At 38.7% G+C, this 27684-nt stretch overlaps 1 protein-coding gene and 1 long non-coding RNA gene across 2 annotated transcripts in view; one reads left to right on the forward strand and one right to left on the reverse strand.

Moving 5' to 3' along the window:
• Positions 1-881: 881 nt before the first annotated feature.
• Positions 882-27684, reverse strand: part of SERPINI1 (serpin family I member 1) — a 71539-nt gene continuing 44736 nt past the window's right edge. Inside the window, exons 2-9 of the mRNA XM_029939944.1 lie at positions 27298-27564; positions 26069-26299; positions 23491-23685; positions 21829-22033; positions 15461-15558; positions 3313-3399; positions 1438-1527; positions 882-1202 (exon numbers count right to left, since the gene is read on the reverse strand). Of these exons, the coding sequence (XP_029795804.1) occupies positions 1126-1202; positions 1438-1527; positions 3313-3399; positions 15461-15558; positions 21829-22033; positions 23491-23685; positions 26069-26299; positions 27298-27547 (1233 nt within the window). The 5' untranslated portion in view covers positions 27548-27564 and the 3' untranslated portion in view covers positions 882-1125. The remainder of the gene's footprint in view (positions 1203-1437; positions 1528-3312; positions 3400-15460; positions 15559-21828; positions 22034-23490; positions 23686-26068; positions 26300-27297; positions 27565-27684) is intronic.
• Positions 9655-10311, forward strand: LOC115292047. Its single transcript, XR_003908771.1, has 2 exons — positions 9655-9799; positions 10157-10311. It is a non-coding gene; the product is annotated as an uncharacterized LOC115292047 (long non-coding RNA).

The following is a 27684-nucleotide window of genomic DNA, read 5'->3' on the forward strand; positions in this document are numbered from 1 at the left end:
TCAAACCATTGCTCCTTGAATGAAATTAAAGCTGAGGATGATATCAATTCTTGTTGACAGCTCCAAATCAGAGCAAAATAAATACCTAACACACAAGAAAGTCACATGCAAATTGCTGCGCTGAAGTTTTGAAACTGTTTAAAACTTTTTCTGCAATGATTAATCATAGAATCAAAAATTGGTGTTAAATGGGCCTGGTTCCATTCATGGAATGTGATGAGAAACCCGGAATGTGATACCCCCACTATAGACATTCCATTGCAAAACATAAAAACCTTCCACATAGAATACACAAGAACATCTCTGCGGGCACCAGCCATCCCTTGACCTACCAGTTTCCAGTATCTGCACTAGCATGGTTTTTCTAGTTAATCTTCTGGTGACCTATCAAAGGGCCATATTTTTGTTATTAATTTGCTCATATGGCTTATTTGGGGACTTTTGGGAACTTTCTTGTAATTTGGATTTTCCTTGCAGCAGCGAAACATAGTGATATACCAGGTTTTGAATCTGTATCAGGCCTCTGAAGCCCAGTGGGTTTTTAATGACATAGTAAATCTGCTATCGCTGTAACCTGGGGGTTTGCATAGTCCTATTTTTTTCTACTAAATTTTGTCATAGAGCCTAGAGAAAATGTTCAGTTTATATTCTTTTATACTACACTATATACCATCTTCAGAGATATAACAATTAGGATTTTTGTGGAGAACCTGTCTTCATCTGACTTGTTATTGCCTATTATGGAAGTGTAATAGTGCTAATTTACTTTGGCGCTTTGCTTTTGCATGAATATGAAAGATTTCATGTGTCCAAAAAATCAGTTTCCACGTTTTACCTAGAAGTATCCTTGTACTACAATTTGTGAAATGAAAATGGAGCTGTTCACATGATCGATATGTACTTTTATTTTAAATAGCAGCACAACAAACACAGTGACGCCACAGGACCATTACCTCAAGGAGACTGATAACATTCCTAGACGAGTTGATTTATAATTTACGTACATTGTTTTTATCTGGAGCTATTTTTAAATATTATCATAAGATACACTGTAAAACACGACTCTTAACTGTTTTTCAGTTGCAAACATAATGTGTTTAGTTACTATTTTACATCTGAAACGATTTAAAGTTCCTCAAAATCATGTCCACTGGTGTTCATTGTCTCAGGATGCATGACTCGGCCCATGAATAGGACTGTGCCTGTGTTGGGTTGGAAGTGGACAGAACAGAGTGTGAACAAAGGAATGGGATATTTACTTTCCTTCTGGCTTATAATTAGCAGTACTCTAAGAATAAAAAATATCAATAATTCTCTTTTTAAAAAATTTGACCATGGAAAATTATCTCATAAAGAATGTGGCAGAAATGCTCCCAAGTTTTAAAAATTAGCTCTTTTTGGCCTCTAGATACAATTCTGTGCTCACACCCGACTTACCTGTTCTCCTGTTCCTGATAAGAAAGAAAAATGGATGGTCGACAATAACTTGAGGATACAGCACAGCCATCCTACTAATTGCAATCATTCCTACAGTGCAGAGAGAAAGTAATTACATGTCTGTGGATGTGCGGAGACTAATGAGCAATTTCTCCAAACCATCTATGTATAATGCAAAGGCAACAATTTACAGGAAAACAAGGTTTTTAAAGGCTTAAAGAGAGGAAAAATTGTAAAGGTGCTAACATTTTTACTTGATCTTTAAATACACACCACGCACACACACAGTTTCCTATCTCCACTCCACCAAAATACCAGAAAAATTTATTCTGCCTCTTACAAAATATTCATGCTCATTTCAGATAAATACATACAGCTTTACTAAAATGACCTTTGAATTAAGAAACGGAGAAGAAACAGACACCCCAACCAAAAAAATCAAGCTTCTTAATATCCTCAAATCATTATTTCTTCTGTCTAAAATGGGGATTTTTATGTAGCAAGTCACCAGGCTGTGGCTAGAATGGCAGGGACTAAAGGGGCACAGGGCAGTCAGAGAAGCACGGTGCTTCCTCCGGCTGGGAAACCGAAGTCCCCTGAGGTTCTTATTACGGGATAATGGCGTTATACTTGCTGCAGGGTGATCGGCTGTCAGGGAAAGGTCAAGATTAAATTATGTGAGATTTTAAGCTTTCTTAGTGCCTAAGACTACTGTGTTTCTATTTCCTCCTGGAAACAGTCTTAACGGATGATATCCTTGTAGTGGTCAAATTTATGAAGAAGTTCAAAAATGATATATTACATTTTGCCAAAGGAAGGAAAAATCCTACTAAAATTTGAATATGTCTATTGAATATAAGATTGAAACAAATTCCAAAAAAACTAATTAAAAAAAAGTCAGTGGAAAAATTATTCTCATTTAACTAGGGAAATCAGAACATTCAAAACAAGCCAAGGACATTTAACATTTCGCTTATTAACATTATTTAGTTAAAATTATTTAAAATGGTTTATTATATCTTGTTTATGGATGTGCTTTTAAAAAATCAAGACTTTTAGGGGTGCCTGGGTGGCTCAGTCAGTTAAGCGTCTGACTTTGGCTCAGGTCATGATCTCACGGTTCATGGGTTCAAGCCCTGCTTCAGGCTCTGTGCTGAGAGCTCAGAGCCTGAAGCCTGTTTCAGATTCTGTGTCTCCCTCTCTTTCTGCGCCTCCCTTGTTTGCACTCTGTCTCTCTCCATCTCAAAAATAAACAAACATTTAAAAAATCTTTTAAATCAAGAGTTTTGACAAAATGAAGAATTAGTTTCCACAAGTAATTAGGTAAGAAGAGAAGTGCTTAAATGGACAGCAAGAAAATATTTAAAATATTGAGAGAGGCAGCATAGCAGGGAAATGTCTTCTACAGAGCTGCCAATGTCCTCCTGCCTCTCACTACAGGTGGGAGTTACTCAGTATCAGGGTACTGGAGGAAGTGCGTGCTTCATATTCTATTTAGAAAATTCTAGCTGATTCAGCATCAGCTGGACTTCTGAGTTACAGCAGAGTCAGTTGTGTTTTTTTAACTTTATTTATTGGTAAGAGACAGAGTGCAACCAGGGGAGGAGCAGTGCGAGAGAGACACACACAGAACATGAAACAGGCTCCAGGCTCTGAGCTGTCAGCACAGAGCCCGAAGCGGGGCTTGAACCCATGAACTGTGAGATCAGGACCTGAGCTGAAGTTGGAGCCTCAACCTACCGAGCCACCCAGGCACTACAGAGTCAGTTTTTTTTAGCTTGATTCTAAAAATGACCCCCACCCCCTATCCAAGATGATTTTTAAAACACACATCTAAAAGAAACGAGAAGATTTTAGAAAACTGTATCTTGGCACCTGAGGCGGCAGCAGCTTCTGAGCCTTCTTCGTTAACCTCTATGAAGGACTTGTGAATTGCTTTGGAAAGAAAAATATCTTTGTTATCTGCAAAACAAAAAAACAAAACAAAAAAAGGGAAGAGAGGCATTTCTTCAGTATCAGAAAGAGAGAAGCATCTTACCCTTTATTTAAACAGATTTGGGAAATATAAGTGACTTAAGATACTGGTTGATGTAAACACAAGAGATCATGTTGTAAGATTATATTATGATTTCAGAGAAGCCTTTTCAGATTTGTCCTTATTTTATATTCTCTTGTTCGTGTTTCCTTTCATTGGTATTGGTAATTTTCCCATTGTTTATGCCTTATATTGCCAGAGGAAGCAGGAAAGTGGCTCTGATTTTAATAGCAACTTCAAATGAGTTCATAATTCAAGATAAAAACATCTCACACATTACACTCTAATGTGAAATTTTAAAGCACAAAATGAAAACAGGTAGAAATCCAGATATAGCCAGAATACGAAATGCTTATAAATCTAACCTCTAATTATGGTGATAATAGAAATATCCTTGGCAAAGTAAAGCAAAATTGAATTCTAGATTGTAGAAATGTGAATACGTAAAAAAGTTACTTCCCATTCCAGTTAACTGGTTTATCTGAGGATTTACAAGCATGCTTTATCCTAAAGTCTGAGGAAATAACACATTTTAGCATTAGGAGGTCTTTCTATTTATGCTTACTTTTAAATTAATGGCTATTATGGTCTCAATGGTGTTCTCTCAAAGTTCATGTGTTTGACTTGAGACTATGACTGTATTTAGAGATCAAGTCTTAAAATGAGTTCATTAGCCTGGGCCCTAATCCAGTATGAACTCATGTCCTTGTAAGAAGAGGAAATTTGGACACAGATAGTGAGGGAAGACCACACACAATGGCTAATTTTATGTGTCAACTTGGCTGGGCCAAGGTATCTGTGCCAAGATAGTTGGTCAAAGATTATTCTGGATGTTTCTGCACAGATGTTTTGTGTGTGTGTATGTATGAGATTAACATTTGAATTGGTGGACTTTGGGGTAAAGCAGACTGCCCTTGTGATGTGGGTGGCGTTATCCAATCAGCTGAAGGCTTTAGAGGAACAAAGACTGTCTTTGGACTTTTCCCTGAATCTCCAGCCTGCCAGTCCACTCTAAAGATTTTAAATTTCCAAACCCACCGCAAGTGTGCAAGGCAATTCCTTAGTAAGTCTCTGTCTGTATAGATACAGATAGCTGTCTCTTTTTCTGTATAGATACAGATAGCTGTCTCTTTTTCTGTATAGATACAGATAGCTCTCTCCAAACACACGCATGTGCACCGCGTGCGTGCATACACCCCCCCCACACACACATCCTGTTCGTCTTCTTTATCTGGAGAACATTAATACAGTATGAGAAGACAGCCACCTATGAGCCAAGGAGAGAGGCCTGAGAAGAACCCAGCCCTGAAGACATGTTGATCTCAGATGTCCAGCCTCCAGAACTGTGAGAAAACTAGTGTCTGTTTGAACCTACTCAGCCTGTGGGACTGCGTTATGACAGTCCCAGCTTTCAGTCTTGGGTTTCCAACAGTTGTCCCCAAAGGTAAAACAAAATGAACAAAAGATAGCTCAAATCCATAAAAAGAAATACAGCACAAGGAAGCAAGATAGAAGATGACTCAAGTTTCTGCCCCCCCCACCCCCTTTTTCCATTCCAGGAGGTCTAATTCAAATTTAAGATAATCTTGTTGCTGATGCAGTGAAAGCACAGTGGATTTCCCATTAGGCTGCTTGGTAAGACTTTGTAAGTGACCAAGTCCTACCTACAGCATACATTTTCCTATCAAGGTTTCAAAAGCCCATAATTATACTGATAGGGAATAATATTCAATGACATTTTTGGTACATCTTTCACACAGCACCTGCTTATTCTGAATAAGCCCCAAGACAACTGAGTGGCAACTCTGAATATATTTTTAATAGGGATATTACTTCCTCAGCTCATATTTGGTATTAAGATATAAACACTGCATTATGAAATAGTCTCACATATTATGATATTTCCTTCTAGAATGCATTCGATAACTAGAAGAAAAATAAAAAGCAATAGAGCTTTTACATTAAACAATTAAGTATAATTAGCCCCCTCAAATCCAGAAGACTCATTTTCCCCCCACAAATAAAAAGAACAATATAAAATTGCATGAAGCAACTAGTCAGATATATTTAGCTGGCAAAAAATGCATGAATTCCAAGAGAGTAAAATATATTAACTATTTAATAGTTAATAGTAAATAGTTTCAGATTCTGCTACCCATTTTCTTCGGTCTGTCAGTGAAGGTAGGGTCATGCATCAAGCCAGTATCATGGCCTGGATATAAAAGTGACAGGACATAGTTCCTAAAGGGTAATGAGTGTTCACATTGCCAGTGAAGCTCTCTTTAAATATTCTGAGGAGGGGATTCAAAGGAACTGAGTGATACTGTAGCCACATCAATTTGCACAGAGGAAGATGCTTCCTAGCTCCTGAGTCTGAGCTGTTGACTGCGCTAGACACTTTGAAAGATGGAATTTCATCCCTTTCACTCTGGCTTCTGCCACAAGAGTATTCTCCTCCAGTCACCAAACCTCTTATATGTCCTCATTTACCCACACAGAATGGAGAGGAGGGAATACTGCAAGACACCGTGGCAGAAAGATCAAGAAAGCAAGGATGCTGAGGGTTCTTCTCACAGAGTGAGTTATTTAAAAGATAATGAAATAGACAAACCTTTACCAAGATTCACAAAGATGACAAATTACCCAAATAAACAATATTAAGACAAAAAAGAACATGGCTAAAGATAGGAGAATTTTTAAAAATCACAAAAAATATTTTGTATAATTTTCTGCAGAAAAATGTGAATCAGCTTTATGAGGTATAATAATTTCTTTACCATGAACTGTGTATATTAACAATTCAATAATTAAAATGCACGAAAACAAAAATATGTTTTTACAAAACAACACCACAATTTGGTAAGTTTTGACATATCTGTGAACCCATCTCCACAAATAAGATACAGAATATTTCTATCTCCCCTAAAAGATTCTTGTGCTTCTTTATGCAGATAGTTTTGAAAGTAGAGAGACTGGTCATCAACTAGACAATTTATAGAAATATATAAACTATAAAATTGAACAAAGGAAAAAATGAATATCTGAATAATCCAGTAACCATTAAAGTAGTTGAATAAGCAGACAAAAGCTTTCTCCCTCCTCAAAATTAAAGACTCCAAGCCTGAATGGTTTTCTAAGTAATTTAACCAATCTTCCCAACCCAGATAGGATTCTCTGTTACAAGACCATTTTAAACTCTAGAAAGAGAGTCAACTGTGGCTAGTTTTACCTTGATATTAAAATTGAACCAGGGCAGTCTAAGAAAAGAAAATCATAGGGCAACCTCACCTGTTAACATAGAGGTAAAAGTTCTTTTAAAAGTCAGAAAATTAAACCCAGCAACATATTCAAATACTTTTTTCACGTGAGTTTTCAAGGGATGTCCCCGTGTGTAATGACACAGCGGTTGAGAACTGCTCTGACTGACCCCATTTCACATTAAGGCTTCCTCTGGGATGATCTTATCAAACACAAACCAGTTTATGCCACTACTACCCAACTGAAAACACTTTCCACCCATTCCTGCCGGCTGTCCTCCCCCCTCGCCTTTGGTATATTGTGTACCAGCGAGTCTTGTGAAACATGGGGGTCTCCAGGAGATTGTTTCTGTGCCATTCACTGAGCATGCTTCTCGCCAGGCACTGTGCTCCAGATGATTTGCATTGCAATAACCTAAACGTACCACACTTGATCCCTTCTGTGTGTTTTCCCAGAAACTCCCTTACCCCTGTACAGTCAAATACCTAATCTACTTCTAAGGCTCAGCTTTGAGCCCTGCCAGGCTTTCTGCTCTCCTCTGACTGTGATTCTCCACTAAGGTAGAAGTAACCTCTCTTTCCCACTGAACCCAGGCTCTTATTCTGCTGGCTGAAGCCTTTATATTTGCAATATTTCTCTCTTCCTGAGCTGTCAAATCCCTTAAGGCAAGGACTTTGTGTCCCTGGCTTCTGACGTTTCATGGGCCTAATGACTGAACTAACATTAAGAAAAGAGACTTTCCTGGTAATGAGTCTCCAGTACTTAACCTAGCATGAACAGGAATTTAGTAATTCCTGTTGAATTACTGAATTGTTGAATGAAAGGGATTAGCTATTTCCTACTGTAAGACTTTGGATATGTCACTGTATGGGAGCCATGACCACAATTCTGTTCACAAGTATGGCTACAAAGTCTATTTTTGTAATAAGTAAAACATAACATTCATCCAAAGTGGACGCTCTAGGGAAATTGATGGACAACAGCACTAGAGAGGGAGAGAATGCAAGGACCACATGCAGACTAAAAACTTAAAAATCCACAGTCAAGTAGAAGGAACTAAGGAACGGGATCCAACAGACCGGTGGCCTCATGTATATTTCAAAGACAGCAAAATAAAGATTGAATCTGACGTTCCAACTCCCAGGGGCGATTAGCTGCTACACAACGGACAGCAAGTGTCTGCAGATGTATGTGAGACCTCGGGACACCTAACTTTTAGAAACACACCACCCCATTAGATGTACCAGTAGGAAAAAATGCAACAGATAAATCACAGCACAAGTAGTGGGGAGGAGAAGAAAATGAAACACTCTTCTCTTCGGACAAACTTCAAGCAGTCACCTTAAAAATATAAGCCGAAAGTGGTTTCAACACGAACGTGACCGCCCCCACCCAATCTGGTCATGTAGGCGCCTATGAGGCAAGTTCATAGCTTCCCATGTTTGCCTCCAATATTGCTCATCCTCATTTAATTATGTGTCAATCAAGGCCATCTTTCTGGAGAGGCCATACACATATTCCTTAAGGGTCTGGACCTTGCTGTTCAACGTATCTGCTACCTGCAATGCTTTGCACACTGCCAGGCATCAAGTAGGCACTCTGATATTTGGTGAATCAGAATGTAAGGGGGATTAAGGAGATTTACACTGATGAGCCCGTCTTACTGACTACAGAAAAGTTCACTGTTCTCTAGAAAAGGAGAATAAATAAATCAAAGGCAAACAAAGCTACATGCAAAAAAGCATTCCATACGCCGGCCCGAAGCAGTCCTCCCCTTCTGGCCGCAGCGGACATTGCTGCCAAATAACTAGTCCTGCTTTCCTCTGGGCAGCGTGGAGCCGGGCTTTTCACAAAGGAGAAGATGGGAAAGGGGCCAGCAAGCCCTAGGTTTCCCAGAGAAGAGCTGGGCAATAATTCAAGCTCTTCTGCAGAAAGCAGGGCAAAATACTAAGGCATTCATTCAGTCACTGAGCAAATATTTATCAAGTGCTCTGTTAGTAGGAGATATTGTGCAGGGCACCAAAGGCTCTAAGTATCTGTGATTAACATAATGCTGGCAGGATGGCCATCATGCGAGTGGATGCCACTAGTTCCCTTGTGGCACTGTTCCTAAACACAGCCAATTTAAATAGCTTTCTGCGTCACCAAGGACATGCTTAAAATAACAAAATGAAGAGCGTTCCATAACAGAACCCAAGAATATCAAAAGCGTCTCTGTACTTGAGTCGCTAAAATATTTTTAGCTTCAGCCCCACCTATGAACTTTGGAAAGGTTTGTAGAATTTGAGTGCCTCTGTGTTTCTTTGTCTTCCTGGAGAAATTTTGTTATAGACCAGGCGCTAAGCACCTCCCATGTGCCATTGTTGATACGCTGGATATACTATGGTGAACTAAAAAGTTCCTTCCTAACGGGAGGCAGGCAGACATTAAATAACAACAATAAAAAAGGAAACCAATAACTGGCCACCATTTCAGGGTGTGGTGAGGGTCAACAAGAAACAGGACCGGTGATGTGTAGGCTGGGGGCAAGGGCAGGGAAGGGGAGCTGCTGACTCCAAGTGCTGGGAAAGGCTATCTGAGAAGGCGGACTTGACTGAGACCTAGCGAACGCAAGGCAGCCGGCCGCGGGAACACCTGAAGGGAGTTTCCAGCAGAGGGCCAAGCTGGTGCAGAGGCAGATAGGAGTCAGGTGTGCTCAAGGACCCGCAAGAAGGCTGCGTGGCTGGAGCACAGAGTGAGGAGGGCCGGAGGTTTGAGAGAAGCCTCCACATTTGGAGCGAGGCGGACCCAGCACCACTTCCTCCCGCACGCACCCCCCCGCCACCAGCAACTGTCCTGCTCTCCACGCCATGCTGGGCTCTGAGGACAAAAGTCGTCTATGACGCAGCCCTTGCTCTGAGGAGTTCCAAGGTCAGAGACAGGTATGTGAACAATGTAAGGAAAAGGTAGAACCAGTGATAGCACTTTGCACTGTGACGGTCCAGGTGAGGGAAAGGGAGAGACGACGTGAGGGAAAGCTTCTTGAAGGTGGTGCCATTTGGGCTGGTTCTTGAAGGATAAGCCGAAAAGGTGAGAGAATAGGGCAAGGACCTTCCTAGCACAGGAGTATATCGCAAACGAGACAAGCCTCGGCAAAGGCTTGATGGTCCTTTGGGATCCTGGGCAACGAGCAGGCAGGGTGTGCCCCCGATTTTCAGTTTGGATCATGAGGCCGGAGAGCCTGGGCTTCACCCAGAAGTAATAGGGCACTACTGCTTTGATTTTAGAAGAGAACCTGCGGCAGGAGGCTAAAGCGTGAATCAGATGAGCAAACAGCTAGGGGCAGGAAGTTCAATTCTCTAGCTGTTACAACAGTCTAGGCAAAAACTGTAGGAGGCAGAGTGGAGGGAGGGCACAGCAAGAGAGACGCAGCCCTCTGACTTACAGGTGCAAGGAGAAGAAGAACAAACCAGGGCAGGATGTGAGCGTCGGTCCGGCATAAATCTCAGCACTTGAGTCTGACCGGAATGTGGCTTTTGCTGTGTCTTCTTAATTCCTTTATTTTATTGGCTCCTTTATTAAAGCCTGTACTTGGTGCTGAAGGATTTAGTACTCTCTTTCTCCTTCCCCTTCCACCTTCCAAGAGGATTATCTATTAATCCAAATGCTGACAGTCATTCATTTCCATTACAGAAATAGCCCTACTCTATAACAGGATCCTCGCTGCCCCTAAATGAGAATTTTAAATTGAGCCTGAGAAGAAAATGATTCTCAGCACTCTCTAGATTCCATGTTTATTGTATGAGTCTTTACGATGTTTTATGTTAATGGAGTTTAGCGTCAAAAGCAATGGACATCAAATTGAGATTAAAAAAAAATAAGCACAATAAATACAGAGCATCTCATCTTATTCATTTCTTCATTCAGTGAATACTAGGCAGAAAGCACTGAACTGCGTGCTTCCTAAGCACACATAAGGATCAATCTTGGAGAGGTTTAAATTCTAGCAGAGGATATCCGATATATAAATAATGATAATCTGAGATCGGGTGTGATATGCAGCAGAAGGAAAAGTACAGAATACTGTAGAATTTACGAAGAAGTAATTACTTGTGGTTGGTGCAATCATGTGGCTTGATGAAGTTGGGGAGAGCTAAGCTGAAGATGCATTCAAGAGATACTTCGGGTGGGAGGGAGATTACAATGATGGGGCCTGGGGAGATCCAAGGTGCAGAGCGAGCATGCAGCTAGGCTGGCAGAAGCTGTATGGGAGGCTCCGCCGGAGTTAAGGGTGGAGGGGGCTGAGGTCTGAACGTCCTGCCAAGCAGCGGACAGTGCACTGCAGACTGAACAAGGGAGGCTCTGAGCAGGAGCTGGGATGATCTGAGGGCGGGCTTTAAGGTGATTAATCTTGGCAGTGGGAGATAAGACAGATTAGACAGAAGAGAGATTGCAAACCATTTAGGAGGCTATTGGAATAGTCTGGGGCAGTGGTAATGAGAATCTGAAATAAAGGTGGATGCCATGGAATAGAAAATTAAAGACTGGATTCAAGAGGTCTTAGCAAAGGACTCTCAAGCCACTCAGTTTTTCCACAAGCAAGAGAATGTGGAGCAGGCTGTTTTGTTTTTGTTGTTGTTGTTTGTCCCCCTGCTAAATCATATTTGCTATTTTTCAAGGAAGATAAAATTTCATTGCATAATTTAAGAATTAGTAGTATCACAATAGTACTGAATTGTTTTCTGGGTGCTTTTGAATTTATAAATTCTACTAATACAATTTTTAAAAGTTTTTCCCAGTTTCCAATATAGCATTTTGTAGTACATACACCAGGCAAAATCCTAAATAATACACAGTGGTATATGAAACATCTCCACTCTCATCTAAGAGCCCCAGTCTTGTATTCTAGAGGTAACCATTGCTATCATCTTCTAAGACGTTATTCAAAAATGTTCAATCCATTTAAAAGCTGTAATGCATACCTATATTCTCCACCTCCATCTTTCTTTTAATTATTATGTTAGAGCGCACACATGCAAGGAGAGAGGGGCAGAGAGAGAGGGAGAGAGAGAGAGAGCCTGACACAGGGCTCGATCCCATGACCCTGGGACCTTGACCTGATCCAAAATCAAGAGATGGTCACTCAACCATCTGAGTCACACAGGCACCTCATCATCCTCCATCTTTTAAACCAATATGTTCCTATTCTGCCCATTGACTTTCTTTTCCCTCTCTGCTTCCACAATGCTTTCACTAGTATAGGGCTTCTTGGCATTTGGGACCAGATTATTCTCTATTGTGGGGACTGTCCTATGCAGTGTAGATCACTGGGATGTAGAAGCATCCCTGACCATCTGTTGGATAGACGTCGATAGCACTCCCTGGGTATGACAACCCAAAAGGTCTCCAGTTATTGCTAAATGTTCCCCGGAGGACAAAATTGTCCTGGTTGAGAACCACTGCTCCATTGAAGTATTTCTACCACTCCTCCTTTTATTAAATCTACTCTTTATGTCCTTCTCCCCACAAGTCTGTATCCTTTTTCAGAGTAGGTATACCATCTTAGTCATTGCTTCATTTTTACGACATAATTCTGTGCTCACACCATCTCCCTCACAAAGAGTTATTAAATGAAATGAATAGACATGACATTGAGTGTAATTAATGTTGTATATCTTAAACTCCATGAAATTCTCACCATGAAATTCATTAAGGTAGAAAGTAATAATCAAATACACACTAATAATTTTCCCGGGTACTTGCAGGTATTACTAAGTGTCACCGAAACTTTAATTTCTTTTTTGAGAGAGAGAGAGTTGAATATGTGCATGCATGTGTGTGAGAGACTAGGGGAGGGGCAGCAGGAGAGGGAAAGAGAATCTCAAGTGGGCTCCATTTTGCCAATCATGAGATCATGACCTGAGCCAAAACCAAGAGTCAGACGCTCAATGGACTGAGCGACCCAGGTGCCCCAACAGACACTTAAATCATCCCAGGTTTCCATGTCATTCGGAGAAGCAAAAAACTGGACACGTGAAAAGGATACCAACATGCAGAGGCTACTGAGGCTCTGGCAAAACTAAGGAGTTTAGAATGAAAGAGTTCCCACTGAAAGCTTGAGAAGTTGACTTTTGACCTTTCATCACGTTATCCTGAAGACTCGAGTTGGGTAGTGTTTGAGGATGGACAATTCTGGATTTCTTAATGATGCTTTAAGGAGTTGAATGTTCTAAGAAATGTCATCTGTAGGGTGGCCCTGAAGAAACCTCTTCTCTCCTTCCCTCCCTCATTTTATCCATTTGTGGACATCTGCTGTGCACCAACTATGTGTCACTCATGTGCCAGGTAGCGGGAATGCCGCTGCAAGTCCTCTGGGAAGGATTCAGTTCTGACTGAAGAGTGGTCAAATGAACAGAGACTTCACATAGAGACTATGTGAACTCTGAAAGAGCTGAGTGTTATTTCAAATTTCCGAACCATCTGCATTCATAATATATACTTATTCTCTGTTGTCTCTGTACATACTAAAGGCAATTAAATATTACATCATAAACCTCCCAGATATGTCAAAGTTTTAAGCTACACTGACCACGGTAATTGATTTGCCACTTCAGTGCTGCTCCCTCAGGACTGAAAAGCAGCAGCTATTCTATGACTGTGAAGTAACTGCCTCGATGTTTGGGTGAGACAGTGAGGAATCTCTAATAAAACAGAAAATAGAGCCACGGTAAGAAAGCGGAATGTAATTATCCAGTTGGAATTTGGCCAGTGTATTACACAGATTCTCTCAATTCCTAAGGAAGGGAGAGTAAGAAGCTTAAATTATACTGTGCTTGAGCCACAGATATATTTCTGACTCAAGCCCAGAAGTAGCCATTAGCTTGTGAATCTCCAGCATTCCTACCTCCTTGACAATCCCACCGAAGAGTTCCGAGCCCTAGGAGCTTGGATGTGAGCCAAGAAACCTTTACTCGGGCAAAATTCACATGTCTCTGGTGTGGACAGGAACATTTATATAGTAGACAGCTAGAAAAACTCTATGAGTGTTTTGAGATGTACACTCTCTAATCGAGGGGTAGAAGTTGTGGTATCAGATACATCAACGTCATCTCATGGCTGATTGCTGCTTAGAAGACAATCTGTTCAATTCTAAATCTGGGAGGGCAAGGCCTTTTTGACTATAACCTTCTTGAGAAGAATTTCCTGAAATCTATGAACCTATCTCCGCTCTCTTCTCTTTCGTGTGTGTATGTGTGCACTTATATGCAATTTCAGGGGTAGAGGCATCCACTTGACTGAATTCAATCCATGGATCCTCGTACTCCCGGTTTAGAAGCTATTATTCGGTCAGCTGGATTTTCTATAGGCTGCTACTTCGTGGAAAACTAATTCTCTCCTGAACACATGAACTGCTAAGGAAACTTCTATTGCCTCAGCTCTCTCTGGTTGGAGAATTGGGTCCAATAGATTGCATATAAAGAGGACTTACACACGGGGTTTTTGAAAATCTTGATTATATATCTGTTTCTGTCTCTAGCTATCTTATCTATGATAGTTTCCATATTCCAGAGAACTGATAGAACAACATTATACAAGCTTAGTCTTAAGCTCACAGGTATCCTACTTTTATGATAAATGTCTTGGGGTTAGCTGCTTAAAATATGTCCAAAAGGATTTTACATGTTCTAAGTACCTAATGTTGCTAATATGTTAATGATTTTTACCCTGAACAAATTAGGGCATCTAAATCAAATAATTCAGCTGGGTTTTCCCCCACCTGATTTAAAATAAATTACTCAACACCTGATATGCCGGGTTTACTTTGAAGCTACTTCAAAACCATGGTTTTCTGGGGCATCTGGGTGGCTCAGGTGGTTGGGTGTCTGACTTTGCCTCAGGTCATGATCTCACACTGTGAGTTTGAGCCCCACATCAGGCTCTAGGCTGACAGCTCAGAGCCTGGAGCCTGCTTCAGATTCCGTGTCTCCCTCTCTATCTGACCCTCCCCCACCCGCACTCTGTCTCTCTCTTTCTCTCTCAAAAATAAACAAACACTAAAAACAAACAAAACCCCACTGTTTTCTTATTGAAGACTAAAGATCATCTTTACATCATCTCACTAGGTATTCTTTTAAAAAGTGTCGGGGCACCACGGTGGCTCAGGTGGTTAAGGGTCTGACTTCGGCTCAGGTCATGATCTCAGTTTGTAGGTTTGAGCACCGCATTGGGCTTTGTGCTGACAGCTCAGAGCCTCAGCCTGCTTTGGGTTCTGTGTCTCCCCCTCTCTCTGATTCTCCCCCATTCATGTTCTGTCTCTCAAAAATAAATAAATGTTAAAAAAAATTTAAGTGTCTAGTTCTTATAGCAGGCATGCATTTATCCTTTCTTCTTTCTTTTCTATATAATTTACTGTAACCAAACATATTGAGATACTAAATCAACACGTTTATTGATTATCTACTCTATAAGGCATAGTGACAGGTAGGATGGAGAATTTAAAGATGTATAAGACAGGTCTTCTGGAGAATATATACTATTGAAGATAAGACATGGAACAGAATAACATAAACAATGTTATGACCATGCTTTATAGTTTTGCCTATAGAAGGTAAATATATTTGTTACATTTATCTGGCAAATGGTAATTTTAATTTACCTCAGAACTCCATAGTAAATAGAGGGTCCAACATCATCCCCTTTTAAAGCTTTAATGAAATAATGACATTAAAGAAATTGGTGTTTATTTCCTACCGGACAGAGCTGTCAAATTTGCATCTTTGATGAAAACTTCAGTTACCCCAAGAGCCTTCAAAACATCTTTTAAATCAATTTCCTGTTCCACCGTGAACCTGGGGAACAAAAACATAGGGGGAAAAGCATTTAGTTACAGTACTTTTAAAGTCTTCAGTTACAGTGTCCTGTTACACGGCACAGGAGTAAAATGTGAGAGATGTTGATTTTAACAGTAAATTATGCTAAAACTGGCTTTTGACTGCAAGTCGTATTTGTGCTTATAAAAAGAGGAGACAGCAAAAAGAATAATAGAATAGTATTAAATTATTAAGTAGGAAAACTATTTGATGAGGACACGAACTGTAATGGATATGGTGGAATAAACGTTTTGAGATCAAGAATGTAAAACTTGTAAATGAGTAGCTTTCAAAATCCTTTAGCCTAGTAATAGATTTGATTTTTTAAGCTGTCAATGGCTAATCAAATGTTTGCCCAAGACATTTGATTCTCATTTTAGTGTCCTGCTCAACTCCTTGTGTGTGGAAAAGAGAGCCAATTGCTGTACAATGGATACATCTAGCATTTCAACTCTGTACACTCAGAGGAAGGAGATATCAAACCTACCATGTTAAAAATCTATATCTTCATGGTTCTATTAACCTCCAGGACACAAGCCTGTTTTTCCTAGTAGCATCATAGGACAGACATTAATCAATGAAAATAAGTTAAATATTACATTTTAAAAAGTGCACACTTTTAAAATTATATTAGAGGTCTTATTTCAAGCAAAAGAATAATAAATATTTATTTTTTGTCCTGATGGACTTTTTGAATTCTTAAACGTAAATGTGCATCACATTTGCAAGAAGACATAAAACAGCTCTTAAAATGGAAATAAATATAAATACAGTGGTCATGAATAGAATATTAATTTTAAAAAATGGTTTCCACAGAAAGCTTGATTGGTCCTGATATGGAGTCTCTCCCAAAACAATGAATTGTATCACCCATCATTCGAGTGAAAAATATGGAGCAAACATGGCTGCATTAACACATGAATGAAGTTCTTAAAAAGCAAAGGTTTTTATTGTTTTTTTTATAAAAAGTGAAAACAACTAGTTAGAACCAAATGTTTCCTTTTTTCCTAAGGTGTTGGCTCTTGTTCAATAAAGATCATAAATGCCAGTTTTTAGGCAATAGGCTGTGTCCTTTAAAAAGCCAACTCTGTGACAGCCACAACACATTACATTAGCATCAATTTTTAAAAATATTTTTAATGTTTATTTTTGAGAGAGAGAAAGAGATAGAGTGAGATTGGCGGAGGGGCAGAGAGACAGGGAGACACAGAATCCAAAGCAGGCTCTAGGCTCTGAGCTGTCAGCACACAGCCTGATGTGGGGCTTGAACCCACAAACCACAAGATCATGACCTGAGCCAAAGTTGGACACTTACCTGACTGAGCCACCCGGGTGCCCCACATTAACATCATTTCTGAGGTCTGGTTTCAACAAGAGTGACAAGAGAGTGATTGCTGTCAACAAGACTCAGACATCAAGAGGAATAATCAGGGGGAAATAGTTTTAGGAGGTTCATGTTTATGGGGAAAATGTGACAAATAGACACATAAATGTATACCAAACAGATTAAACCAAGTACTAAATTTTATCTGTATCCTACACTTTAACTTGGACTTAGCATTGTTTCTTTTATTTCCTTCAAAGAGCAGCTGTTGGTTATGAAAGTAGAGAAGGAGGATGAGTTGGGAAATATGGAATATCTCAAAGAATACATTCAGTGGCTTGATTAAGGTGTTTGGTGTGTCTGCTTTACTTTTATTATTCCATTGATTGATTGATCGCTTACATGGAGATTATTACCAAGAACTATTCCAAGATTATAACAGATCAATTTAAATATCACCAATGCCCTTGGAGGCCGGTATTATTCTTATCCTCAGTTAATAGAAGAAGAAACTGAGGAGCAGAAAGATGAGATAAGGTGACCAAGGTCATCAGCTAATAAATGGCAGAGCAAGGACATGGATCCAGGTAGGACTCTGTGTGTCCTGATCCACCTGAAATAGGAAAGTGAACAGTGAGATCAGGAGAGGATTCTTTGTACTTCTTTTTTTTTTTTTTTTTAAGATTTTTTTACTGTTTTTTTTTAATTTATTTTTGAGAGACAGAAAGAGACAGTGCGAGCAGGAGAGGGTCAGAGAGAGAGCAAGAGAGAGAGAGAGAGATACAGAATCTGAAGTAGTAGACTCCAGGCTCTGAGCTAGCTGTCAGCACAAAGCCCAACACGGGGCTCGAACCCAGGAACCGTGAGATCATGACCTGAGCTGAAGCCAGACAGTGAACTGACTGAGCCACCCAGGTGCCCCATCTTTGTACTTCTTAAGAGCAACTTGATTTGTGTCACATTTCTGAGGTTTGCGGTTTCCGGAGAGGATGGTAATTCAGTCAGATTGAATTCAGGCAAGCTCCTTAATTTCTGAGCCTTGGTTTTGGACTGTGGGAAATGGGCTTAATAATTCTTGCATCATAGTATTGTGGAGGGGATTGAATAAGGCTTCTGAAAGTCCTACAATGATGCTGGCACATAGGAGGCATGCAGTGAAGGGCAGATAGTGTTGACAGCACTTGTGATAGTGCAATTATGTATAACATTCACATTATTATAGATGCTAAGATGTTGTATATTTGCACTTCAGTAGTGGTGTAGTAATTTAATTAAACAGCTGTTGAATTTAACTGTAAATTAGTCAAATCTAGTGTATCTAGTGTCTTTTTCATTATAATATCTGTAGTATCTGGCATAGGGCAATAAGGTTGAAGTGAAAAAAGTCTAGGTGGCCAGGAGTGTTTGTTCCAAGTTGAAGACAGGATGTAAACAATTTCCACTTATCCATTTCTCATCTTTGTTTCCTTATCAAGCTATTGAAACATAACTATTATCCATTTACTATCCCTTTCCTCTTAATACATACCCCAATATTCAAATAAATCATCATTGTCCCCTCCCACACACTGGGGCTCACTATGTCCCAGACACGACGCAAATCCTTTTACTTATGGTATCTCATTTAATCTTCCTTATGATAATCTCACAGAATCCCATGAGATTATATATTGTTATCTCTTTTCCACAGAAAAACAAACTGAAGTTCGGGCAAGCTAAGCAACTTGCCCTAGTCACACCGCTAGTCGGTGGTGGAATGAGGACATGAGCTAAATTGTTTGATTGCAAGGCCCCCTACTACTAATAACTAGAGTTCCAACAATGGCTATTTAAAAGCAATCAACCTACAGACAGATTTTTACATTTTACCCACTGAATTTAAAAATAAGAAGCCACAATACTGCTCTTTTAAACCCAAAGGGCACGCTCTTTTGATAATGTAATCATGCATTTGCAACGTTCTGAGTAAGCTGAAGATGTATGTAGGAGACAGAAGTGTTGGAGACTGAGCTGTGTAGAGCTAGTGTTAGGAAAGAAGAAATATATATTACAATTAAGGAGATTTAGAAAATTTACAACCCATTAAGGAACTAGTCAAGAAAATTTCTGTAGAAAAACCTAATAAAAAGCACTCACGTTAAAGAACAAAATCAGATGGCTTATATATTTGTTTTCTTTTACAAACATCGAACTAGTGTTTGATCCTTGTAAGTGCTATATTTCTAAGGCAATCATTTCAAAATAACAGGAAGGTCTCTGTTTACAAAATAGCAAACCACTTTATGTCCATTGATTTCTAGCACTCTGATCACAAGTGACAAATCTGAGGGGCACTTGGCTATCTCAGCCGGTTGAGCCTCAGACTCTTGGTTTTGGCGCAGGTCACAGTCTCATGGTTTGGGGGATCAAGCCCCGCACCAGGCTCTGCCCTGACAGCGTGGAGCCTGCTGGAGATTCTCTCTGTCTCTGTCTCCTTGCCCCTCCTCCACTCATGTGCATGCTTTCTCTTTAAATAAATAAATAAATAAATAAATGCACTTTTTTTAAAAAATGACAAATCTGAGACTACAAAAGTTAGAGTGAAAAGATACAACAACCAGGTGAATCTGTATTCCAAGTATTAAGATATTTGATTTTCATTTTAGAAAAATCTCCTTGCACCTTATATAATGAAGAAAGTAATATCAGAACAAGGGTTTTAAAAAATCCTACTGAAAGCAAAGTATATATGAAGCTACCCATAGATTAACACAAGATGAATATTAGGAGTTAAAATGTACACTGAAAAATAAATAATAATAGTGATAATAATTATATGATGCTTATATTATATGTGCCAGGCATTATTCTAAAGTGTATTAAATATTTCCCATATACTTTTATATGTATTAGCCAAACTATTTTTGCTACCATGGATAAATTTCAAGAATGCCAGGTAATCTCATTTAAATCTTAGCAATGTATGACTGTGCATAAACCTTTTGATATTTCCCTGGATTTAGTTATATCACATAGATATAACCATTTTACCTTCTCCTGAATAGAGTTTTGTATTTTGAATAAAAATACAATTTCAACTCAGCATCTGATTCCTGTAGGACTTTCTGTTCAGGGGGAAATAGAATAGAAATGCAAAAGTAGTTGCCCCTTCTCCTCCTCAAAATACCATATACCTTTAGAGGCGCCTGGGTGGCTCAGTCGGTTAAGTGTCCGGCTTCGGCTCAGGTCAGATCTCATGGTTCGTGGGTTCGAGCCCCACGTCGGGCTCTGTGCTGACAGCTAGCTCAGAGCCTGGAGCCTATTTCAGATTCTGTGTCTCCCTCTCTCTCTGGCCCTCCCCCAATCATGCTCTGTCTTTCTCTGTCTCAAAAATAAATAAACTATTAAAAAATTTTTAAAAATACCATATACCTTTATACTCTTTAAGAAAAGCATTTAAAACCTGTATGTATACAATCTAATAGGATGGAAAGTAAAAGTACCTGCCAAGCAGGACAAGAATGTGGTCAAATTACAGAAACTCGAAGTTGCATTTTCAAAGTAATATCTCCATGTGAAAAGAACTGTACAAACCATTTAAAACAGACACTTGGGTAAACCTAGAAAATGGCTACCAGAAAATGTTTACATTTGCTAAAATGAGGGCACAAAAATCATCACCTTCACTGAACATTTAGTGGATCCTAATGCTGTAAAATGGAAGTGGTGGATTGTTTGAAAACAGTCAATTTCTTAAAAAAGGGAAACCACATTCATCTTATCTGGTATTTAACCTCGCTCTCTATGCATTAGCCACGGAGAGGAAGAGTTCCTAGAACTTGTAGAGAAATGGATGCATGGTAATTAACTGCGCCCAGTTTCGTATCAGGCATTAATATGAGCAAGCAAGCTAAACTCTTCCATAATTGAAGAGTATCTCTTAGAAAATGAAAATTTAATTTTCTTCTGTTGCCATGTTCAATTTCTCAGTGGACAGGACCTGGAGGCCACATTTTCTAGTGAATATGGTCGAATTAGGATATGTGATTCTTATTAAGCATTCATTTAGAATTCTGTTAAAACACCCCTAAATAACTTTGCATCCTCACAGAATTGAACCATTTGGAGATGCTGCACTTAATTCGTGGAATTTAATAAGGGAAGCATTAACACTGTGCTGAATTTCTCATGTTATCAAGAAGAATTTCTTTAAAAACATAAGGCAAAATACACAACATCAATATCAGGCGAAGAAGCCTGAGAAGGGCATTTTAGGCCAATGCAAAAACATGCACAGAGACCCAGAGGCAGGCCAAGAGCAGGCTGTCTGTAGCCTAAGAACAAGCACATGCATAGTTTGTGCCACCGACTGTTTGTTGTGGTGTGTGGCCAGAGGCAGGGTTGAGAAGAACATCAGGGCTCTGCATAGATTTTATTATTTCAGCCACAGGGAGAATTTTAAGCTGCTTCTTGCTTATTTATGGCTGCATCTTGGCACCCAGCACAGTAACTTGCTTGTGCTTCTTCTAACAACATCGGAGATTATTTTCTCTCCAGCTATAATCAACTTTAAATATTAATGAAATACAGAAGACTGCCAATGCAAATGATATTCAGAGACAATCTATCGAGAAATCTTCTAAAATGAAGCTAAGAATATTGACTAGCATCTGAAACTAGGTCTTGATAAACAGCCCTGAATGAATCACTAAGTGAGCTTGTGTCTCGGGGCAGGACCTCATGAGTACGAGAGAATACTTTAAAGAAAAAAAGGAGAAGGAAGCGCAGATGAGGAGGGGAAGAGGAGGGGAGGATGAAGGGGGAGGGGGCGTGGAAGAGAGTAGCAAAACTTAAAATTCAGAAGCAGTGGCAAGGGTTTTTCCGAATCAGAACCTCCGTTGCTGTCTCCCCCTCTGACACAGCTCAGAGCACACAGGAGCTCTCACCTAGGCAGGTACACTTCCACTTTCTGCTTCTTCACAGAGTTTGCCCATTCTTCAATCAGCTGCGCTTTGACCAACGGCTCCAGAGTGGCCAGCGGAACTTCCTGTCTGGACAACACCAGCATCATACTGATCTCCTCTCCCTCATATGGTATTTCTAGGACTTGGTAGATACCACCAGCTTCATTGGAACCATCACTAAATTCTCCTGAAAGGAAAAGAAAGGTGATTAAAGGCTTGTATCCAAGTTCAAACAAAAGGTTTAATGTGGAATAACTTTCTTCCATAATGCCACATAGAGTATAAGAAATTCAGGCATCTGAGAGAAAGAGGGTTTAAAAAAAAATAAACCCTGAAATTCAAGTGACTCTGTAGCCCTGAAAAAATTATTTGATTTTAGAATCTTAAGAATTACATCATATTTGTCATAATATGTGCTCTAGACTTACTTTTTATTTTTAAATGAAGTACTTCAAGTGAATATATATTTAAGGGATATTTTTAGAAACAACAATAAGTCCTTGTCAGAAAAATGAGGACCGGGATCCAAGTCAGATACAATCCACCTGATCAAACAAAGGGAAGGTTGGCCACATAATATCTGGGACTCTATTATCACCACAGCTAAAAGTCTTGAGGCCAGAGTAGCACAGTCCAAATGAAATCTATTACATTCTACAGTAGTTATCTAGTGTATTTGTGGTGATTAAGACCTCCAAATTAGGTAATTAGCTTAATTAGGTAATTGGCTTTTTGTTCTAATAACAGCTAAATTCACCAGGCTTCCATAAAAAAGAATAAAGAAGTCTTTAAAACAAATGGTCCCACTACTACCTTAAAATTTCCGTCATTTTCAAAAAGAAAATGTAATGCTTTTGTTATGAATATTTTCCTATAACTGATCTAGGTCCTTTAAACATCCCATTAAACATTTTGGTTCTCAAAAAAAAATGGGCATTTTGCTTTCTTATTTTGACTGTTAATTTGATTAACTATGATTATTATCTTTTAATTTTACATCGTACTTCTAAATAGCATAAACTATTAGTTCCAATATGTACTTTGCTTACAATTTTATTTCTGCTACAACAACAAATTATAAGAGTTCTATACAGTGTGTAAGAAGGATTTACACCCTAACCTTTTGAGAAGTCCAATAAAATATCTTTGAAAATAATGCCAATGATATTGAGTTGTATCACAAATCATAGACTCACAATGAATAAAACTATAAATGAATAATTATGTCTCACTATACATACACAAGTCTGAAGGCAAAATTTTAAAGAAATGCTTATAATTCAAAAAGTGGTGAGGAATCCAAAGCAAGAACAAAGTGGAACACATGAGTCCCTGACAACCACCCCAAAGCCAAAGGCTTCTTGGAGCAACTCAGAATGTTCCTACACGGGTCAGGTGTTTGCATATGAATAAAGCCACTCTGCAGGTGTAACCAACTCTGTAAGTTAAGGAAACATATTGGAAAACTGCCAGTGCATATAATAATCACTCAGAATCTAATTAGAGGCCCTTGAAAATGGAGCCAAGGAAATTGAATTGTAGTCCAAATTAGATTGACATTTGAGTAATAAATATTTCATGTTCTTTCTTAAGAATTTGTTAATATACAGCAAGACAAGAAAAATAAAAGCCAAAAGATCTTACCATAATAAAATTCTCCTTGTTGATACATCATTGGAATTTGGACTTCACTTTCATCATCCTTAGTGAAGGAAAAGGTCCTAGTATTTTCAGGTCTAAATTGTGACTTCCAGTTCCCCTTGAAGTAGACAGCATTGATGAGTGCCAGATGAGTGCCAGCATCGAAATCCCTTGGGGATACCAAATCTTTCAGCAGATCTTTGAAGGAAAAAGTGGGGAGATAAAAATTCATATTAAATTTGAAGGTGAAAGGGGACTGAAAGATTAAACTACCGTCTCAGAGAGTAATCCAGGAAAACTGAATACCATTACCAAATTTACAATACAAATTGAAAGTACCTTGCATTTGGGATGCCTGGTTGGCTCAGTCAGTTAAGCATCTGACTCTTGATTTCCGCTCAGGTGATGATCTCATGGTTCATGAGTTTGAGCCCTGCATCAGAATCTGCACTGCCAGCAGAACCTGGGACTCTCGCTTTCTGTCTCTGCCCCCGCTTGCTCTCTCTCTCTCTCTCTCTCTCTCAAAACAAATAAACATTAAAATAAGAAGGAAGTATCTTGCTTTCAAAGGTGCAACTAGAAAGTGGTAAAGCCATTGTATGTGGTTCTGTAGTTTCTTTAAGTGTCAGGATCCTACCAGTGTTATTTTAGGTGGCATGTTTTAGATACCATTAATCTGTAACTGTGTGTGTGTGTGTGTGTGTGTGTGTGTGCGCGCGCGCGTGTGTGCACATGCACTTTCTAGTTGCATGATGCATGTACACCTCCTAACATGGGGTAAAACACTCAATAATCATTTCAGAGTTTATTCTTAAACAACATAACATCATTAAAATATCATTCAATTCAAAATTTTCCCCATAAGCACTGGATATCTTTCTACCAAATGTAACAGCTACATTCAACTAGGTGAAAACAGAGGAGTGAAAACCAGTTTGACTCGTGATGCCTTATTATCTATCATTTGAAATGTTTCTTTAGAAAATATATTTTCAAAGACATTGAGTTTTTGTTGATAGGTAAAAATGTCTAAAAAGACTTTGGAAATAGCTATTAATAATTCAATCTAGGGGCACTTGGGTGGCTCAATCGGTTAAGCGACTGGCTTCAGCTCAGGTCATGATCTCACTGTTCGTGGGTTCAAGCCCCGCATCGTGCTCTGTGCTGACAGCTAGCTCAGAGCCTGGAGCCTGCTTCAGATTCAGTGTTTCCGTGTCTCTCTGACCCTCCCCTGCTTGTGCTGTCTCTGTCTCTCAAAAATAAAATTAAAAAAACATAAAAAAATATAATTCAATCTATTCCAAGTGGACTATTATTCTTGACTTATTCTTCGAATGTTAAAATACAAACATGTTTCTTTTATCTTACATTTTAATGTCATAGTGGAAAAAGATAAGACCAAAATTGATATTCTCTCATTTTATTAATTATAGAATTTCTCTAGGTCCTTACAAAGTTGCCTCAGAATTTGGGGATTAGAGGACATAGGGCATGTGGTCAAGGTTTTTTTTGTTTTTCCAACATAAAATTTATTGGATTGATATTGTTTGGGGGGTTTTGACAGTATGAATTACTCTCATGAACATCTGTAATCTACTTTCAGTTTGGTCTCATTTTTTTAAGTTCTAATTTCAATTATTTTGATGGTAAAATTAGAAAATACAATAATAAAATATAAAACATTTGGAAAGCTTAAATACATTTTTAAAGTGTAGATTAGAAATATGTTTTTATTATTATTTTAAAATTTTTTAAATCTTTATTTTTGAGAAAGAGGGATATAGAGTGTGAGCAGGGGAGGGGAAGGGAGAGAGGGAGACACAGAATCTGAAGAAGGCTGTCAGCACATAGTCCAAGGTGGGGCTCGAACCCACCAACTGTGAGATCATGACCTGAGACAAAGTTGGATGCCTAACCAACTGAGCCACCCAGGTGCCCCAACTTTTTTTTTATTATTTTAAAGATTATTTTCCAAGTAACCTGTATACCCAACACAGGGCTCAAATTCACAACCCCAAGATCAAAAGTCACATGCTATTCCAGCTGAGCCAGCCAGATGCTCCAAAATTAGAAACAAATTTTAAAATAAATATATCTCTCTCTAATTCCACATTTATTTGGGCTTAAAATGGGCTGCTCTTTTAAAAAGAAATCCTATAGTTCTGTCATTTAAAAGCCAAACTTTGATTTTTAACTCACTTATATACTAATTTAAGTATATTCTTAAAAAGGCCACCAACTGCCATCCTAACTGATATCTAACTTATTAAATACATCAGCTCAAGCAAAGTTCCATACAGCAGTTAGGATTACCATACAGAGGAAACCCATTATTGGAGAATACAGACTTCAGACTGATTTATCAGTAGTGCCCAAATTTTTTACATGCCAAAAGATTTAAGTTCTTTCATAAAAGCTTATTCATAGGCAATGCTGCTAAAAAGGTTGTAATCTATATGAAATAATTATCAGTACTCAACTAAATGCTATCTAACTTTTAAAAATTCAAATGGAGTAATTTCAGAAGTAAAAGAGAGTTAAAACTAAGCTATTAGAGAAGGAAAGGAGCCAAGTGACATACTATTTGTGTTATTCTCCACCCACTTATTGATATGGTTGGCCACGGCGATATTTTGACTGAAGTCCACATGATTTACTTCTGCATTAAAGTACTTTTTCAGTATTTGCAAAAATTCCTCATTGACATGAAATCCATTTTGCACAAAGAGGGAATTGGCCATTTTCATCACATACTGGCTCTCTTTAGCAGTGACCATGTTAGAAAAATCCTTCAAGAAAGAAAATTCGTCACCTGCAAAATGACAAAGGAGAAGTTCATTATTGGAACAAGCACAGTGAACCATCACAGGGAGCAGAGAAGCACTAACCCCAGCAAGGGAGATTGATGGAACTGGAGCCTGAGGGGACTAACTTGTTCCTACACGGACATGATTCGGAGGCTCCGATATTTGTGCTACTTCCAGATTTTCAAACAAACATTTAGTATTACCAACTGGTATCAGTTTTCATTTTAATTGATACTTTGGTAGAAACTATAGATACTTTTTGGTTATTTCCTTTCAAAGTACTTAGGTTATTTTCATTAAATTGGTATTCATTTTATAATTATCAGGAATAAGGATTAAGTTTAATTACCTAATTTAAAAATTAAAATAGTCCTTGAAATTTTACTTTCACTAGACATTTTTTTTACATAATAACTAGAAAAATCTAATAGAAATTGAGTCCTCAACTTTTTAATGAGTCAGTTCTCATGTATATTAAAAATATGAAAATCATACATCCTGTCAAAGTGATTTCAAAACACCTTTTGGCTAAGAAACTTTTGCCAATATGTAACATTTTCATAACAATAAAACATTTCAACGAATTCACCGATGCTTCTTTAAAAATGGTGTAATTGGTTTTAAGCAAAAATTTCTGATATTCTTAGAATGGGAATTCTCATAGGTATAAATTTTCATTTATTTGAGTGATAATTGATTAATACACACCTTTCCTTCTTGACTGGAAACTCGGTAAGAATCATGTTTGCTTTTCTTTATCACAATGAGGCTTATTGAAATAACACTAATAAAATGTACAGGTTCCTTAGATTAATTCAGCAAAAGATGGAGCCAGGAATTAATAACTTTCTTGGGTTTCCTAATGGTTCCCCAAGCCATACCATCTCAGTGACCTCACTTTCTCACATCATGTAAATACTGCAGCCTGTAGCATTAAGACAGCATAACTGAGTTGACACTTCAAGTCAAACCACCTTGAAAAATTAAACCTAAGCACACTCACCATCTTTCAGGCTGTCATATCCCATCGAATGACGGATTTCTTTCAGGGTAGACCCTTGAGCCCCAAGTTCCATCATTCCCATGGCAAAGGTAACACTCAACGGAGAGAAAAGAATATTTTCATCTTCCCCAGTGGCTCGAAGATGGTTATACATATTCACTGACAACTCAGCAATGGTTTCATCAGGGAAAGTGGCCCCTAAAGCCAAACTTTGTAGAACCAGCAAAGTCAAGAGTCCAAGGAAAGCCATGATGGGAGAGTTCAAGCCTGAAAAACAATAATTTTGTATTAATCATTAATTATCTCTGAGAAATGGAGTGAAAGGTAAAAAAAAAAGAAAAAATTATTTCTTGGAAAGTTATAAAGCAAACCAAGTATTTAAACATA

Source organism: Suricata suricatta, chromosome 5, assembly GCF_006229205.1.
Source record: "Suricata suricatta isolate VVHF042 chromosome 5, meerkat_22Aug2017_6uvM2_HiC, whole genome shotgun sequence".
Taxonomy (NCBI): domain Eukaryota; kingdom Metazoa; phylum Chordata; class Mammalia; order Carnivora; family Herpestidae; genus Suricata; species Suricata suricatta.